This window comes from Taudactylus pleione, unplaced genomic scaffold, assembly GCF_031769625.1.
Source record: "Taudactylus pleione unplaced genomic scaffold, aTauple2 ptg000556l, whole genome shotgun sequence".
NCBI lineage: Eukaryota > Metazoa > Chordata > Amphibia > Anura > Myobatrachidae > Taudactylus > Taudactylus pleione.
Window position 1 is genome coordinate 25,935,933 of NW_028284958.1, and position 15,436 is coordinate 25,951,368.

At 40.4% G+C, this 15,436-nt stretch overlaps 1 protein-coding gene across 3 annotated transcripts in view; it reads left to right on the forward strand.

Annotated features, from left to right (window-relative positions):
- The window catches only part of SPG11 (SPG11 vesicle trafficking associated, spatacsin), an 81,117-nt gene extending 65,883 nt beyond the window's left edge, over positions 1–15,234 (forward strand). For all 3 annotated transcript variants that reach the window (XM_088452813.1, XM_088452814.1, XM_088452815.1), the window contains exons 31-41: positions 3,420–4,152; positions 5,230–5,363; positions 5,494–5,692; positions 5,939–6,076; positions 6,268–6,401; positions 7,478–7,585; positions 7,693–7,861; positions 9,710–9,798; positions 10,421–10,576; positions 13,510–13,661; positions 14,006–15,234. In XM_088452813.1, the coding sequence (XP_088308939.1) occupies positions 3,420–4,152; positions 5,230–5,363; positions 5,494–5,692; positions 5,939–6,076; positions 6,268–6,401; positions 7,478–7,585; positions 7,693–7,861; positions 9,710–9,798; positions 10,421–10,576; positions 13,510–13,661; positions 14,006–14,186 (2,193 nt within the window). In that variant the 3' untranslated portion in view covers positions 14,187–15,234. The remainder of the gene's footprint in view (positions 1–3,419; positions 4,153–5,229; positions 5,364–5,493; positions 5,693–5,938; positions 6,077–6,267; positions 6,402–7,477; positions 7,586–7,692; positions 7,862–9,709; positions 9,799–10,420; positions 10,577–13,509; positions 13,662–14,005) is intronic.
- The last annotated feature ends 202 nt before the right edge of the window (positions 15,235–15,436 follow it).

The window sequence follows — 15,436 nt, forward strand, 5'->3', positions numbered from 1 at the left end:
AGGAAAAAGAGAGGACCCCACCCGCTCGGCACCCATCAGAGTATGACTCCTAACATCAGAGGCCCATTCTGATAAGTGGACCAATTGAGAGGCAATGTAATACAGACAGAGATTGGGGAGGCCTAAACCACCCGAAGCCTTAGTCTTATATAAAGTTTAAATGTCCACCCTAGCAGGTCTATCTCCCCGTATAAATGAAGATAGTATACTCTTAATGCCTGAAATGTTTTTTTTATAGGGATATATATTGGAGAATGTTGTAGAAGATACAGATATTTGTGTTGAATTGACATTTTAAAAAGGTTAATATGTCCCATAACAGTAAGGGGCAGGTTCTTCCACGTATGAACCTTAAAATTAGAAGTAACAGGATCAATGTGCAACTGGTAGGAAAGCCTGCCAAGATTCTGAACCGCGCACTGCGTTAGAAGGCGCGGTCACGGCTCATTACAGTCCACCTCTGAATCTATAATGACAGGCGCACTAAACTTCTTTGGCATACTTTAAAGCTAGCCACACACTAGACCAACTTACATCCAAGCAGCCAACTTGTTGATAGGTTGGAATGAAAATCTGGTAACATATGGGAGTAAATGATGATCAGCAATTTGCTCCTAAATGCCAGAAAACAGATGAAAATGGTCGTCAGACAAGTTTGTTAAATGTTTAATCTAAACTATTTGTTCAAACAACAGTTTTGGTCCATTTTCCAGCATTTGGGAGCAAATTGCTGATGGTATTCCTTACCAGATTTTCATTCCAACCAATCAACTAGTTGGCTGGTTGGATGTAAGTTGGTCTAGTGTGTGGCCAGCTTAAGCATGCATGCTGTCTGATGTAATGTGCTTCGGAAGCATGCATGCTGTCTGATGTAATGTGCTTCGGAAGCATGCATGCTGTCTGATGTAATGTGCTTCGGAAGCATGCATGCTGTCTGATGTAATGTGCTTCGGAAGCATGCATGCTGTCTGATGTAATGTGCTTCGGAAGCATGCATGCTGTCTGATGTAATGTGCTTCGGAAGCATGCATGCTGTCTGATGTTAACAAATGTGACCATAATCAATTAACTCAAAAAATCCTTTAATAAATGTGAGATATTAAGTGGTAACACTATATACACTATCAATTGTTATGAACATATGAAAAATAATGAAATTGAGTTTATTATCAGGGTCATTAAGTGGTGAATCATCTATGAATAAATACTCAGATACCAAGGCAGTATAATAACACTGCACTAATTAATATGTGAATTAATGTCATATATGGCATAATTTACATCAATTTATATTCCCTTTATGGGAATGTTATACATTATATAATCCACATCAGCTCATATCCCTTGTTGGCACATTAAGAGTGTAGTAATATAAACAGCATACACAGATTGATATATCAGCGCTAGGAAGCGATAAATCATTGATGAATAAAGATCAGATGTCAAAGCAGTTTATAAGCGCTGAATTGACTATCGTGAACAATGAGGAATATGTCACATATGATATAATGTGTATCATCTTATAATCTGTTGGGGAATATCACATATGAGAGAATATGCATCAGCCTATATCCTTGGCTAGCACGTTAAAAGTGCAATAATATAAATAGCAAAGATAGACTGACACATTAATGCTGACACTGCAGAGTGAATCTAAACTGCGACAATTGGATACAATTATACACCAACAAGTTTGCTATCATTTATTTAGCTGCACTGTGCTGGCAATTACAGTATGATGAGCAATTAAATACTAATCTCATATATTCATTCTCGTTGTATTGACAAACTATGCAGTTTAATAGCGCTGAACTGAATTTCATGGGACTAATGAGAAACGTCATTTATGATATAATTTGTACCAGCTTACAAATCTCTGTTGGAGAATATTACACTGTGCATCAGCCCATATCCTCGTTTGGCACATTAATGGTGGGTACACACTGGGCGATATTACTGAGCGACTGCACGATTACGACATCGTAATCGTGCAATCGCTCAGTAATCGTGCACAAATCGTGCACCTTTATGTCGGAAACGACCAGCGATGCGCACTCCCGCTGGTCGTTTCCGACATTGTCCATCGCCTGAACATGCAGCACAATCTGACGACCTCGTCAGGTTGCTTACATGTCGGGGAATGGGGGAGAGAGCCCGGCGCTGAACGATCATTAATGATATCGTTCAGCGGCTGTGCTCAATGTCATGAACGACATTGAGCACAGCCTGTCGGGGACACACTACACGATATCGCTCAGGGAGCATATCGTGTAGTGTGTACGCACCATAAGAGTACAGCAATAGAAATAACTGATACCAGATTGCTGACACTTCAGAGTGAATCTAAATTGCAACAATTTGATATAACTAGATACCAACAAGGTTGCTCTTATTCATCTAGCTGAATTGTGCTGGCAATCACAGTATGATGAACAACTGAATACTTATCTCATATATCCACTTCTGTTGTATTGACAATCTATGCAAAGGATGAATCATTGGTGTAGTATCTGAGAAAAATAACCAGCTTCATATATAAAAGAAGCTTTATTACACTATATATAATATCCACCTGCAGCACATGGTTATTATTGTATCTGCTGAGCTAAGGATATAAATAAAAAAGACAACAAAGAATCTGGGTAATATTTATTCATATGAGCCACACATATAAGTAAGAGACTTTATACTCCAGATAACACAAACGTACAATTAATCATTTTCTATAGACATAATAGTTGATTCTGAGAGAGGTGAATACTAATATAAGTCCGCCCAATTAAGTGACATAACCCTTAGCATATCATTTTAATTCTATTTTTTTTCTTTAATCTTTATTTTAATACTTCGCCGTTCATGACTCTTTAGAGGGACCATATACGCTTTTAATACATACTTAATAAAAGTTAATTATTAGTAATTTATTATAAACCACTCGTTTGGTGCACCTATATACTACCCCTTTTCTTCCTTTTGTTGTACCTATGATCAATGATAGTAGGTAGCACACCGCCTTAACAAATTATCAAGACAGAATATTTATTTCATATTTACAAGGTGGTTGTCGAGCAGAATCTGTGCAGTGTTTCAAATCTCTACATACTGTAAAACCTGTCTGATCTAGGTGTATTATGGAAGTAAATACGGAGTTCAAGCGCTCTGATAAAATTTTGGCGAGAACCTTGACATCAGTTGATAAAAGGGAAATGAGCCTATATGATTCCGGCAGAGTGGGATCCTTACCCGGCTTAGCAGGCATTATAATAATAGCCTTGGACATTATTCACAGTTTTACGCAAATGATAGTTCTTGAATCTTTTATACGTAGACATGTACATACTGGCATTTCCGTTTTAGAGGTTCTTGAAACAAGACACACAGGTTCTTGAAATGAGATACATTTCTTATTTTCTGAATAGGTGTTACAGGAACAACGTCTTCTTCAAGAGATTGGACAATGGGAGTGTCTGAAGAGTCGTGCGCAGTACTGGCAGAAGTGTCATAAAACATTCAGCACTAATCAGCTGTCCCCACCAATAGCGTCCAACTTTTTCCAGTGTAAGGCTTCCCGTAACAGTGCTCCTGCAGTGATTATGGCAGAAGAAATAGAGGCACTGGCAGAACAGGAGCTTTTGCTCACCCTTGCTGGACATTGGCTCTCTCTCAGTGAATGTGTTCCTCTGATAACATTAGAAGATCTAGAGCAGCAGATCTGGAGACATCGTATTGAGCGGGAAGTATTAACTAGGACGTGTGGAGCACGACTATTGTCAATTCTGTCTGCATTCACTAGTCTCACCTTAGAGTTCTCCTTCTCCTGCCTGCCTGCATTCAACACACCTCTTCTTCTTGATATCTCCAGTCTTCCACCATTGCAGGGCATGACCCAGGGCAAAAACGACAGTACAGACTCCCGGGTACTGCACTGTCTGATTGACCAGCTACTTGATGACAGTAAGGTGCATGAAGCTAGTCGGGTATGTAGATACTTCCAGCTGTCTCATCGTGATTTATGGCTTGTGTTGAGCTGTAGAGCACTTGCATCGGGAGAAAAAACAGTTCACCAGCTGCACCCTGATATCCAGAATATCCTTACTGAGGGCATAGATGCACAAGACAACATATGGACCCGGAGGAAGAGATTGCAGAGCTGTGAGTGTACACCATTTATGTTTGATAAATGCCTATTTCCTCCTCTGTAGTAGGGGGGGACACAGACTGTTCTATTCCACACTAGGAGTTAGGGCACTGATAGAGAGCAAACTCTTCCTGTCTGCCATAAAACTTATCTCACACTTTGTTTCCAGTGCCCTGCATAGGAGGCTGGCACAAGACTCTGGACCCTTATTTCAGTTCTTTTTTAAATCCCCACACCTACTTCTGTCCGTGGTTTCAGCTGTGGGCCAAGTCGACCATCTGCCTCCTGGTATCATGAGGGGGGACATCTCTGCAACATCGCTGGTCCCTCTGTTCACTACTGTGACGAGGCAACCACACTCCCATTTGTAGCTCCCTGTTTTAAGTCGTTCAGAGAGTCTTAATGTCAACCAAGAGGAGTTGGTTTAATTTTTTTACCCTACTTCCTCATAACCCCAATGTCTGTCGATTTACTTATCAAGATCTCTGGACTTCTGCCGCTCAGACTACCTTTTCGATCATTTTGAATTCCACAGAAAGGGATTTGGAGCCTCCGCTCAGTCCATCTTCTGCTGTATTAGGATAATTTAGCAGCTTTATGCCATGGTGGGAGTTACTGACTCCTTCTGGGGTTAGGGAGGTTAGTTACTCTCGGGTACTGTTTAATGGAGCTAAGGCCTCTGGTTTTTTCCATTTACTGTAGGAGAAGACTTTACCGTTACATCCTTTTCTCTAAGGCTGCTGTGAGACACAAATGGTGCATTATACACAGACCAGCTCCACTCAGGACACCTTAGCCTGTCCTACTCTGCTCCTCTTGTTGTTCTTGTCTCCTTGAGGATGTAAGACCGCCTACCATCTATGTCCCCACTGTTGTCTTGAGAAAGGGATTTAATGGTAAATACAAAACTTTTATAAAGTGGAATAGCTCCAAATACAATATTTTCTTGGTATTTGTTCCTGCAACATAGCAAAACTACAGAGTCATATGCAGGGACCCCAGTAATTCAAGAGATACGCGCCACATATTTACTGTAGCAAACACTGAATTCATTTCTGTATACATAACCTGGCCTGTACTTTTATCCCCAGCTTCCAGTCTGGAGTCTACATCTTCTCAAACACCTGTCAGTTCTGTAATCACATATCTTGAGGTCCTGAAAGATGCCTGTACTCATGGAAAGACATTTTGCAGACAGCTGCTGTGTATGTTTGAGCTTAGTCAGGTAAGTGTAAGTGAAGAAGGCTATGGCCAGTGCATCTTTTCATAGCTGTTGTAATATGTGTTTCTGGCTCATTTCGTTCTTTTGTTGCTGTCATTCATTTTCACTCCTGCTTCTCCTCGCATTGTTTTAGGATCTTGGATGTTCCTTCTCGGAAATCTCCTCCCGAGATTCGAGTGAAGTTCTGCGTACTCTGCTGTCCAGTCACTGCCTTGAGCTCAGCGACAGAGCTCAGGCGGTCATCAGCTCACATGGTCTTCCTCCCGAGACTGTAGCACAGATAGTGGCTGAGGAGAGTCTAAGAATCTGGAGGACACTAGACAAGGAGGGAGGTTGGTGTTGGTGTAGAGAGATATTACTGTGACACTAACACTCAGTGGTGGTGTTTCAGGAGTTGTGGTGGGAGGGCTGAGCGTTAGGCAGGGGGTTGGCCCAATACTAGTTTGAAAACTATCATGTATAATAAGTAATTCATTGTGAAATAACTTGTTAGTATATTTTATATTTTAAAGACCCTGCCAGTCTCTACTTTTGTCATGAATTTCTTATTCACTATGTGTTTCTATTGATATGTGCAGAGCAATCTGAGTTGTATAATGTTTCTGAGAAGAGGTCCAACTTTCTTCAACTTGCAAAGCTGTGTCCTGATCCAACTTTGGTGGGGTTAAACTTGCTGGACCATTTGGAGACTGTTCCTCTTACCGAACTACATTGCAGTCAGTACAATATGATTATAATTTGTCTTACTTTTCTTTCACAACTGATCTCCCTCATACTATTTATCAGCCTAGCTCCTTGCTATGTCTCCTTTTTCTAAGCTTCTTCAGATTTGCTTCACACCTGTAGACTTTTAAAATATATTGTCTTGTCCTACCACTCAATAACACCTGTTTATATTTTCTTTTAGTTATTGAACTCCTTATCTCTGCTCACGATTGTTTCAGTCTGACATGCCACTTAGAAGGCATTAGGCGTGTCCTTCAAGCATGTCGCCACTTGACAGAGATGCATTTGGCACCCAACCAGAAGTATAGCCTCATGGTGCGTCAGCTCCTACTATGTCCTCATGTATGATTGACTGATGTGTAGTTATTAGTCATGCTTGAACTATTTGAGCCTCTTCGAACCTGTCCAGTTGGACAACTTCAAACTTTTGTTGAACCAATTTTAAAAATATTGAAATTTGTTTGTGGTTCAACCACCATTGTGTGTAACTGTTAAGCTACTAATGCGAATTTGTAGCTTAGCAGAGTTAAATAAACTATAATAATCTGCATTTTCTGCCTGTTTCAATTGTAGCAGTTTAAATTGCTACATTTATTACAGCAAATGTTCCTGTGTATTTAGTTTCAGTTGAAAAATGTTAAATCTATATAATAAAATCGACTGCTGATAAAAATGATGTCAGCACATTAGAATGTATAACCACTGATCTCTCCCACCAGTGTCAGAGATGCACAGGAAAGAATAAGGGGATGGTAATAGAGAGCGAGAGTGGGGGAAGGAAAGGAGAGGTGAAGAGAAAGTGTAGTGGCAGGGAAGGGGGAATAGAGATAGGGAAAACATTAAAGCCAGTCATTGCAGGGCATTACAGCTCGTATAGTAGACAACTATAGCCATTTAAGCCCAAATAAGCTTGGACACGGTTGAAACTGTTTGCTTTGCTCCAATTCAGCTAAAGGGCGTTATCCAATTAACCCCGAACATATTTCAGGCGCTAATGGATAGCCGCGATCGGCGAAAAACGGGGATTATCCATGTTTTTCACCTATGTTTTTTTCACCCTATCCTATTATTTTGGTCTAAATAATAGGATAATTCTCCTGGAAACACCAATGTGTTTTCGCCATTTAGGTGGTGAAAAAACGGCACTTATCGTGGAATATTTTTCGGGACACATCAGGCACTTCAAGGCGAATAGGATAGCCCCGAAGCGATACTTTAGCGCTGCTAATTGGATACCCCTCAAAATGTTTTGTCTATCTAAAAGTTTCAGAATTTATCACTAATTTTTCAACTTTGAAACAAGTTTGAGAACTGCTTTGAGACAATTACAAACATCTAGATATTACCAGGGGCTCTTAGCACTGACCCATCTTTGTCTTGCTGTTCCCCAGGTTAGACTACTGTCTGGAATTGGACGGTATAACGACATGGTTTACGTGTTTGATATATTACATAAGAACCAACACTTTGAGGTTCTGCTGCGGAAACAGCTTGATACGGTGAGCATTGAATTGGGTTTTACAAGTTTGCATTCTGAAAGTTTACAGTTGATGAAAATGTTTAGAATGAGATCTTTAGTACTAAAATGTCTGCGTTGTGCTTTTAGAAGGGTGGATTGCAGACTGCACTGCTGGAATACATTAAGCGCTGCCACCCGGGTGACAGCGAGAAGCACAACATGACTGCCCTCTGTTTCAGTCTGCACCGAGATATCGGCCACAACCACGAGCACGCAGCAAAAATTCAGCTCAGATTAATTCAGTCCCGTCCATGGGGTAAGAGTTATAGAGATCTGTGTGCTAGACAGTCTTTTAGCTTGGTGTGAAATAAGTGCTTGATTGCCGTTCCTCCAGGAGTGGTGGAACCAGATAAACAGCATGGTATTTACATGGTTAATAAGTTTAAATATGAGCATTTGCTGCTGACTGTTATTGAAGTATTTGAGTATCCGCCTGGGAACGGATCCTGTGGCCGCCGGGTATTGCCTTTCACATACCAGCATTCTCAGCCGGCAGAGGTGAGTAGCCCCGTGCCTTCCTCCTTGGCGGTCTTTCGTCGGATGGGCTGCTGAGGCGCCATTGCACCAGACCACAGACGCAGACCCTGGCCTCGTCCCTCCTGGAAAACGGGCGCTGCTTGCCCCCATTTCCGGGAACGGTTACGAGGCACGCCCCCGCTCTGCCCCCCAAATGCAGCAGCTTGTCGATCATGCTGTGGCTTGGTGGGCGTCAGCAAGCGGGATCGCAGGACCCGTTCTACACATGCACATCGGATTAACCTACATCTCTGAATCAGGCTCTTAGGTAGGAGATATTGCTGGTGTACCTGGGGGAAACAGGTTTTTATAATTAATTTTATTTCAGATGCTGTGTTTTTGTTTGTGATGCAAAAAAAAAAAAAAAAAAAAAGTTTTCCTGCACCTTATCACTGGGAACTTAGGGCAGGATATATATACTTACAGATATATTTATTTGTAATGGATTCCACTTTGATTCGCTTATAACTGTCTAACAGCATGGCTGGAAAGAGAGAGAGAGCCTCAAAGTCTGAACAGGGCTCTTCCTCTGCACTGTTTTATTCCTGTTCTAAATGTGATACAAAATTGTCTAAAGGCCGCGCCGAGCCATGGACCCTTTGCGCGCTCTGTGAGTCTGGTATGCATGGCGAGTCATCCAGGGGCACTACGCGGGAGTCTGTTGTCCCGGAGTGGGCTAAATCTATGGCAGAGGCAATTGCAGATCTGATTAGAAAAATGTGAGATTAGTGATTCCCCTCTTCCAGGGGGTCAGCGGAATCCGTTAGCGTCCTCAGAGAAGGAACCATTATGGGTCTGAAATATTGAAAGATGCTTTTCTAGAGTGTCAGGGGTATATTTACTAAGGTGCAGGTTTTTAGAATAGCAACCAATTAGATTCTAGCTATTCAATGCTTACAAGACATCCAAGAAAAGAAGCCCATCGAGAGGTATCTTTTAAGATTACACAACACTTGGGATATGTAATCCCTGGTATTCAGCATATGGAAACAATATACATATAATAGTTTCAGACGGTTGTAAAATCTTGAGTTGAGATTTTAAAATCGGGGCCTACTGGTTGATCCTTTAAAATGTGGGGCCTTCTGATAAGTAAAAAAAAGGTAGGCCGACTAGGAAGAAACCTCTATCAGAATAGCCCAATTTTTTCTACATATGGATTCTATCTGTTTGTAAAGTTTGAAATAACGGGTGTTAAAATCCAAACTAAAGCCCTTCTTGCTTATTATTGAAAGGTGCCAAAATCCTTCTCTTTTCATATCATTCACTTCTCCCATAGCCTTATTAAGTATGAAAGGTTTGTATCCTTTTTCTAGAAATCTAGATTTAATCTTATTTGCTTGTGTCATCCAATGATCAAGTTCAGCAAAGCTGTATAAATTGACTCTTGTATATGATTCAGCCATTGACTCAAATGATTACTGTGGGCACTAATGTACATATTTAAGCCAGTAGGTTTTGAAAATGTACCAGTTTGTATTTGGTTGTCTTGAACGTAAATGTTCAAATCCAAAACATGGACTTGCTGATTGCTAATATCAAATTAAAACTTGATCCCTGAAGAATTTTCACGTGCTGTATCTTGCAGAATATTGGATGTCTGATCTAAGAGAACTGAGATCATCCATTATGAAAGCACTTACACTATTAATTGATGCTGCTGAGAGCTACTCCAAGGTAAATCGATTCATATTTGACTCTTGCAGAACACGTGTTATGGACTCATCCAACACTTTTGGAAATTCATTGGTATTGAAATCAGTATTTGGGAATGCTGGTTATCCACACAAAAATACTCAAATAAGCTTTTCCAAAGAAGAAGGGACTTTCGAAAAATGCCATTTACACGGCAGACATGTATGTCAGTGCCCCTGCCACTAGCATATTTAGGGCATAACACTGGTTACCTCTGGCACAAAACACCCACCTTCAGACATCTCTTATTCAAATAAACTTCGCCAAGGGATATTTTGCCTAAGGAGCACTGTCTGATAGTCTTTCTATCACTACTTATTGTGCTAATGAGCCCATCTATGTAAGCATCCTTAGTAAATGTTAAAATTCTAAGGAAATAATTGGTGTTTTGCATCCATAAGTAAATATAGCTGAGGTAAAATGATTTAGTTATAGTTAGGTCTTATTAAAGACTGTATAAATAATAATATTTTTCTACTAATAGCATTTACAGATAGGATAGATTCTAATAATGCAGCTATTTGCATGTGGTGCAGTAGATAATTGGGAAGAGAAGACTAAATGGCTTTGGTAACGTAACTACTTAATTCCGATCTGTATGCAGGATTCTTGTGTACGTCAGTCCCTGCGATGTGCCCGTCTTACCCGTCTTCTCACTCTGCAACTTCATCTGTTGAACAATGGCCACCAAACCAAACTTATTAATTTGGATATAGAGAGTTTGATGGAGCCCATATTGGCACTTCCACGATTTTACCAGGTGTGTGCAAATACCTATATAAGCATTGCAAGTTTTACTTTATTGGTTTGTGGGTAAATGTATAGGACCTAATTACGTGACAATAATATTGGAAAATATCCATGAATGCTTTATATAAGGAAGGTGTATACTTCCAGCTTAACCCCTTGGCACAGGTTGAACATTTATAAAACAATATTTTTATAATTATATTAAAACCTTTTCTCTGAATACATTGGGGTTGTTATCACTACAGTATTCGTATACTGAAAGTGCCAACTACACCCTCTTCCATATTTCTTTTAAAATTTTCTCTATTATCCTTTTGGGACATTTGACCCTAAGGACAACCCAAAACTGTACCATCGAGTGGGTATGTTCTCAGGGTTGCAGTATTGCAGCACCTTTTGCCCAAAACTGGCATCTTTAGCCACAAACACATTGCATTTATAAATTGTAGTAAAGGTATGCACGAAGAGCACATGGGTGCCCGACACAGCTGAAACTTTGTGCAATGCCGCTCATGCGACTCTCGCCAATCTGGTAGGATGGGCCTTTCCATTGTAAGGAATGGGTTTTCCTACCACATTATAACTGTTGGGAATCACAGCAGGGACCAACAAGCAATCGTCTGTTTGGATGTAGGCCAACTTATTTTGTAGGCATTGTAGGGAACTAGAACACCTAATTTACTGACATCTAGTATATCATATATTTTAAACGCCCTACCATCATCATGAGTGATGGGATCCCTCTTCCTCGGTAGATGGAATTTGACCTGCTGCCACAGCAAGAGTGTGTTCAATTTAATGGAAACCACCACCTTATCTTCTAGAAGCTTTAAGTATGGAGAGTTGCTAGATAGAGCTCCCAGTACATGGCTGCGCCTTTAGGGAGCTCCATTTTAAACCATCATCTAAGCCATCTTACAAAATCAGGAGCAAATGAGCTAACAGGCATATATATGTCTTTCAGCCTGTTATAGTTATTTGTCAAAACAGATTCATGGTCAGTAGGCCATATAGTACTGAAATCATTTATAAAGGTACATTAGGGTGACAAAACAGCATAATAACCATCCTGTTCTGTGCGCAAAAAACTGAGTATCAAGTAGGATGGAGATATAGAAGTGGGAGGTGTTCAGCACTTTAGAATATTTAGAGTGCTAATGTCCTGAAGTAGACTCTAGATCCAGAGGATCTAATGACCCCCATTTGATCAGTGGGAAACACCATGTATAGTTAGAGACCCCTATGTCACTGTTAGTGCCTGAGGGCCCAGTGTGGTAGCCAAGAACTATTTTGATCAGTTCCTGGCCGCTTGATTGCTTTTCAGAGGGCATCCTGTGACATAACTTCTGCTGAATCCAATGAATATGAATCTTATTAGCAGGACAATACTATTGTGGTAGCAGGGGTGCTGTTTATTCCTCTCCTTTAGCTTGTTGTTTCCTGTGCATGGTGAACACTGTAGGGTGTTTCCTATAGGTTTCTATAACATGAGCAATGGGTTGATCAGTAGTAGGAGCTGCATTAGCCTGGAGGAAGTGTGTTGTCTGCTTCATGTACATGGTGGCATTTTGCTATTGGCCCACAAATGCAAAATGCTGTACTATGCAGACCTCCCCTCCAGTACAAGCAGCACTGACCTCTCCCTTACCTCTCTATCACTGCACCCTAACCTTGCCCTCCTCCTCTTAACCTAACCGCACCCCCCTTATTCTTTTTATTTAAAAAAAACATGCAGAAGTAGGCAGACACTACCCGCCTACTTCTGTGACATCACAAGTTGGACAGAAGTTGGCTGGTTGGATGAAAAGTTGGTTAGATGTGTGGGGAAGTGTTTTAAGTTGGACAGACAAGTTGGACGGTTGGTCAGTTGGATGGTTGTAGGAAAGTTTGATGTGTGGCCAGCTTTAAGCTGGCCACACACTAGACCAACTTACATCCAACCATCCAACTTGTTGATTGGTTGAAATTAAAATCTGGTATGGTATGAAAGCAAATGACAAACAGCAATTTGCTCCCAAACGCTGGAAAATGGACAAAAACTGTTGTATGAACAAATTGTTTAGATCAAACATTTAACAAAACTTGTCTGAACGACCATTTTCATCTGTTTTCTGGCATTTAGGAGCAAATTGTTGATCATCATTTCCTCCCATACCTTACCAGATTTTCATTCCAACCAATCAACTAGTTGGCTGGTTGGATGTAAGTTGGTCTAGTGTGTGGCCACCTTTAGGCTGCGGTTAGGGTAGGGCTAAAATAATGTCAACACTATGTTGACATTATGTAATACCTACATGACATCCATGTTGACAATCTGTACCAATCCCTTTCACATAACAAATTAACTCATTATGTAGCGGATTTATTTATTAAAGAAAAAAAAAAAAAAACCTCTGCCTGGTATCTACATATGAAATATATTTGTGTGGCCCATAAGCACCCGCATTACCCTATATTAATCCTACTGAATGGGAATGGATGATTATGGGCCAATGTTGGTATTTGTGGTAGAAAAAAAAGGACCATTATCAGCAAAAGTGAGGAGCCCGGTCTTGTCCAATTTAACCATGTCGTCCGGCACTGAAAGGATGACAAATCCATTAGTCTCCCAAAACGATGGTCATTCAGAAATGCAGAAAACAAAACTATTGTGTGGACGTAATTAAACAGAACAATTATAACACCCCCACCAAAAAAAAGAAAGGGAAAATGCAAACAGTTTGTAAATTTAAATGATATATTCTTATTGGTGTATCATGTTCTCACATTGTGTACATGACCCGTGATCTCCATTAGGAGCTTTACTTTGAACTAGATTTTAGGATGATATTTGTACCATCACCAGTGGTTCTTCTTCTCTCTTATATTCGCTCATGAACAGCGGTAATCTTATGTATGCGGATTTGGGTCTGTCTCTCATCTCAATGTTATCCTCTTTAATAGGCCGTTATTGTTACTGAGGCATACGACATGCAACCAGACTGGGCGGAGATCCTGTATTCCAAAGTGATTGTTGGAAGCGATTTCCAGTACCTGGAAGAATTCAAGCAGCGCCAACTGCTCAGTAGTGGAGTGTTTGAACAATTATCCAACAAGTAAGATGCTGGTCCGAGAAGAAAGGGAATTGGGTGGAGGGGTGGAATATAGGCACATGGTGGGGAGAGTAAGTAAGAAATGGAGCTCATATGAAATGCTGTGGGGTGAGAGTAACAGGAGGATTGTAAGAAATAGAGAGTAATATTTATATTCCAATCATTAACGTTTTAGTAAACTATGAATTTTCTGAGTGGTTGTGATTAGTTGAGTACAAACTTAATTAACCACTTTCCTTTTGTACCTTTGATTTATCAAATGTGAATATGCACATTACACTTACACACAGATTACATTAAAGACACGGGGCCTGATTTGTAAAGGATGATGTCTTGTGTGTTTTCAGGTGTAAACTGAGCCCTCCAGGAGGCACTGGACTGCATAATTTGAAACGTGTGATCTCTTATTGTGAGGACATTAATACCCGTTACAAACTGGCCTTTGAAAACAAGTTTTATGACATCACTGATGTCTTGATGAGAGACTCCCAGACGCGCTGCTGCCTGACCGATATGCTGTTGCGATAGAGAAACTGGAAGCCGCTATGACCTGCAAAGTTACAATACAACTTGATGAGCTCCAAGAACATGCTGCTTCACAGGAGGGATAGTACATAAAAGCCAGCATTTACTGTGTACGTAAATGTCTGCCAAGTGTCGTTATCAGGGCAGTGAAACTACCAGCCAGAAACCTATTACAGCTACCTCCAGAGACATGACCAGCAAGTATACATTTTCCCAAGGATCATGAATAAACTTTAAACTTAGTGTCAAACAAATTGTCATGTTTACCAGACCTGGCAAGTCTAATCCATGTAATCACTAGTGGGACCACCTGTAGACACCATTGATGTGATAACTGACAGACATGTTGCTCACTGGAGTGATACAGCTGCAGATTGTCACTTTATTACCATATTTTGCACTAATGATTTGTTTAGCAACTTCACAGCTTATTAAAAACATGACATTTATAATTGTAATTTGTAAATATGACATTGTTACAATTACTACAGATGCATCATGGCTCTCCGGTTGTTGTCAACTACAAGTCCATGCTTGCACTGGTATTTGCCGATGTCCATTGCACCCAAAAAAGTTTTCTAATATGGAATTCAGAAACCACATATTCCTCATTGTCACACTGCATTTTTCGAAAATACAGGTTCGTTGGCCTTGATGTACTGCTCTAAGGTCATACCATATTCCATATGAGTTTGGGCTTTTATAAGAAATACATCATATTCTTGGCCATCTCTACCTAAGCTGAATCAAGAGAACATGGTTTGACTATAACAGGATTTCTATCTCTGTAATGCAAAACCTAGAGACAGTACTTGAAGACACAACTACTCATTGTTATAAAGATTCTTTCCTTGTAGCTATTTAGTTTATGGTCAGTGCTACTCTAGATGTCTCTCCTCAGGGGTGTGGGAAGCCTACATGTTTGGGTTTCCATTAGCTGTCATTGGCACAGCAATTTTAGGCATTACAGCTACTTGTGTCAAGATTGCAAGAACATGTCAACATGGATGTATGTCTGATGTGGGACTGAATACTGTGTAAAATCTTTTATCATTGGGCACTTGAGTAACTAAATGTCATCATAACTGCCTGTGTGTCTTTAGCCAAAGTGTAGTTGCTGTGGGCCATGGCTTTATCCAGGCAATGATTCAGAACTAAACTCTCCACTTATAATTAGTTGGCCTTACACAATTTGATAATTGTGTCCAAAAACCTTGTACAATAAGGACCTTAGGCCCTGGTTCAGTGCATAG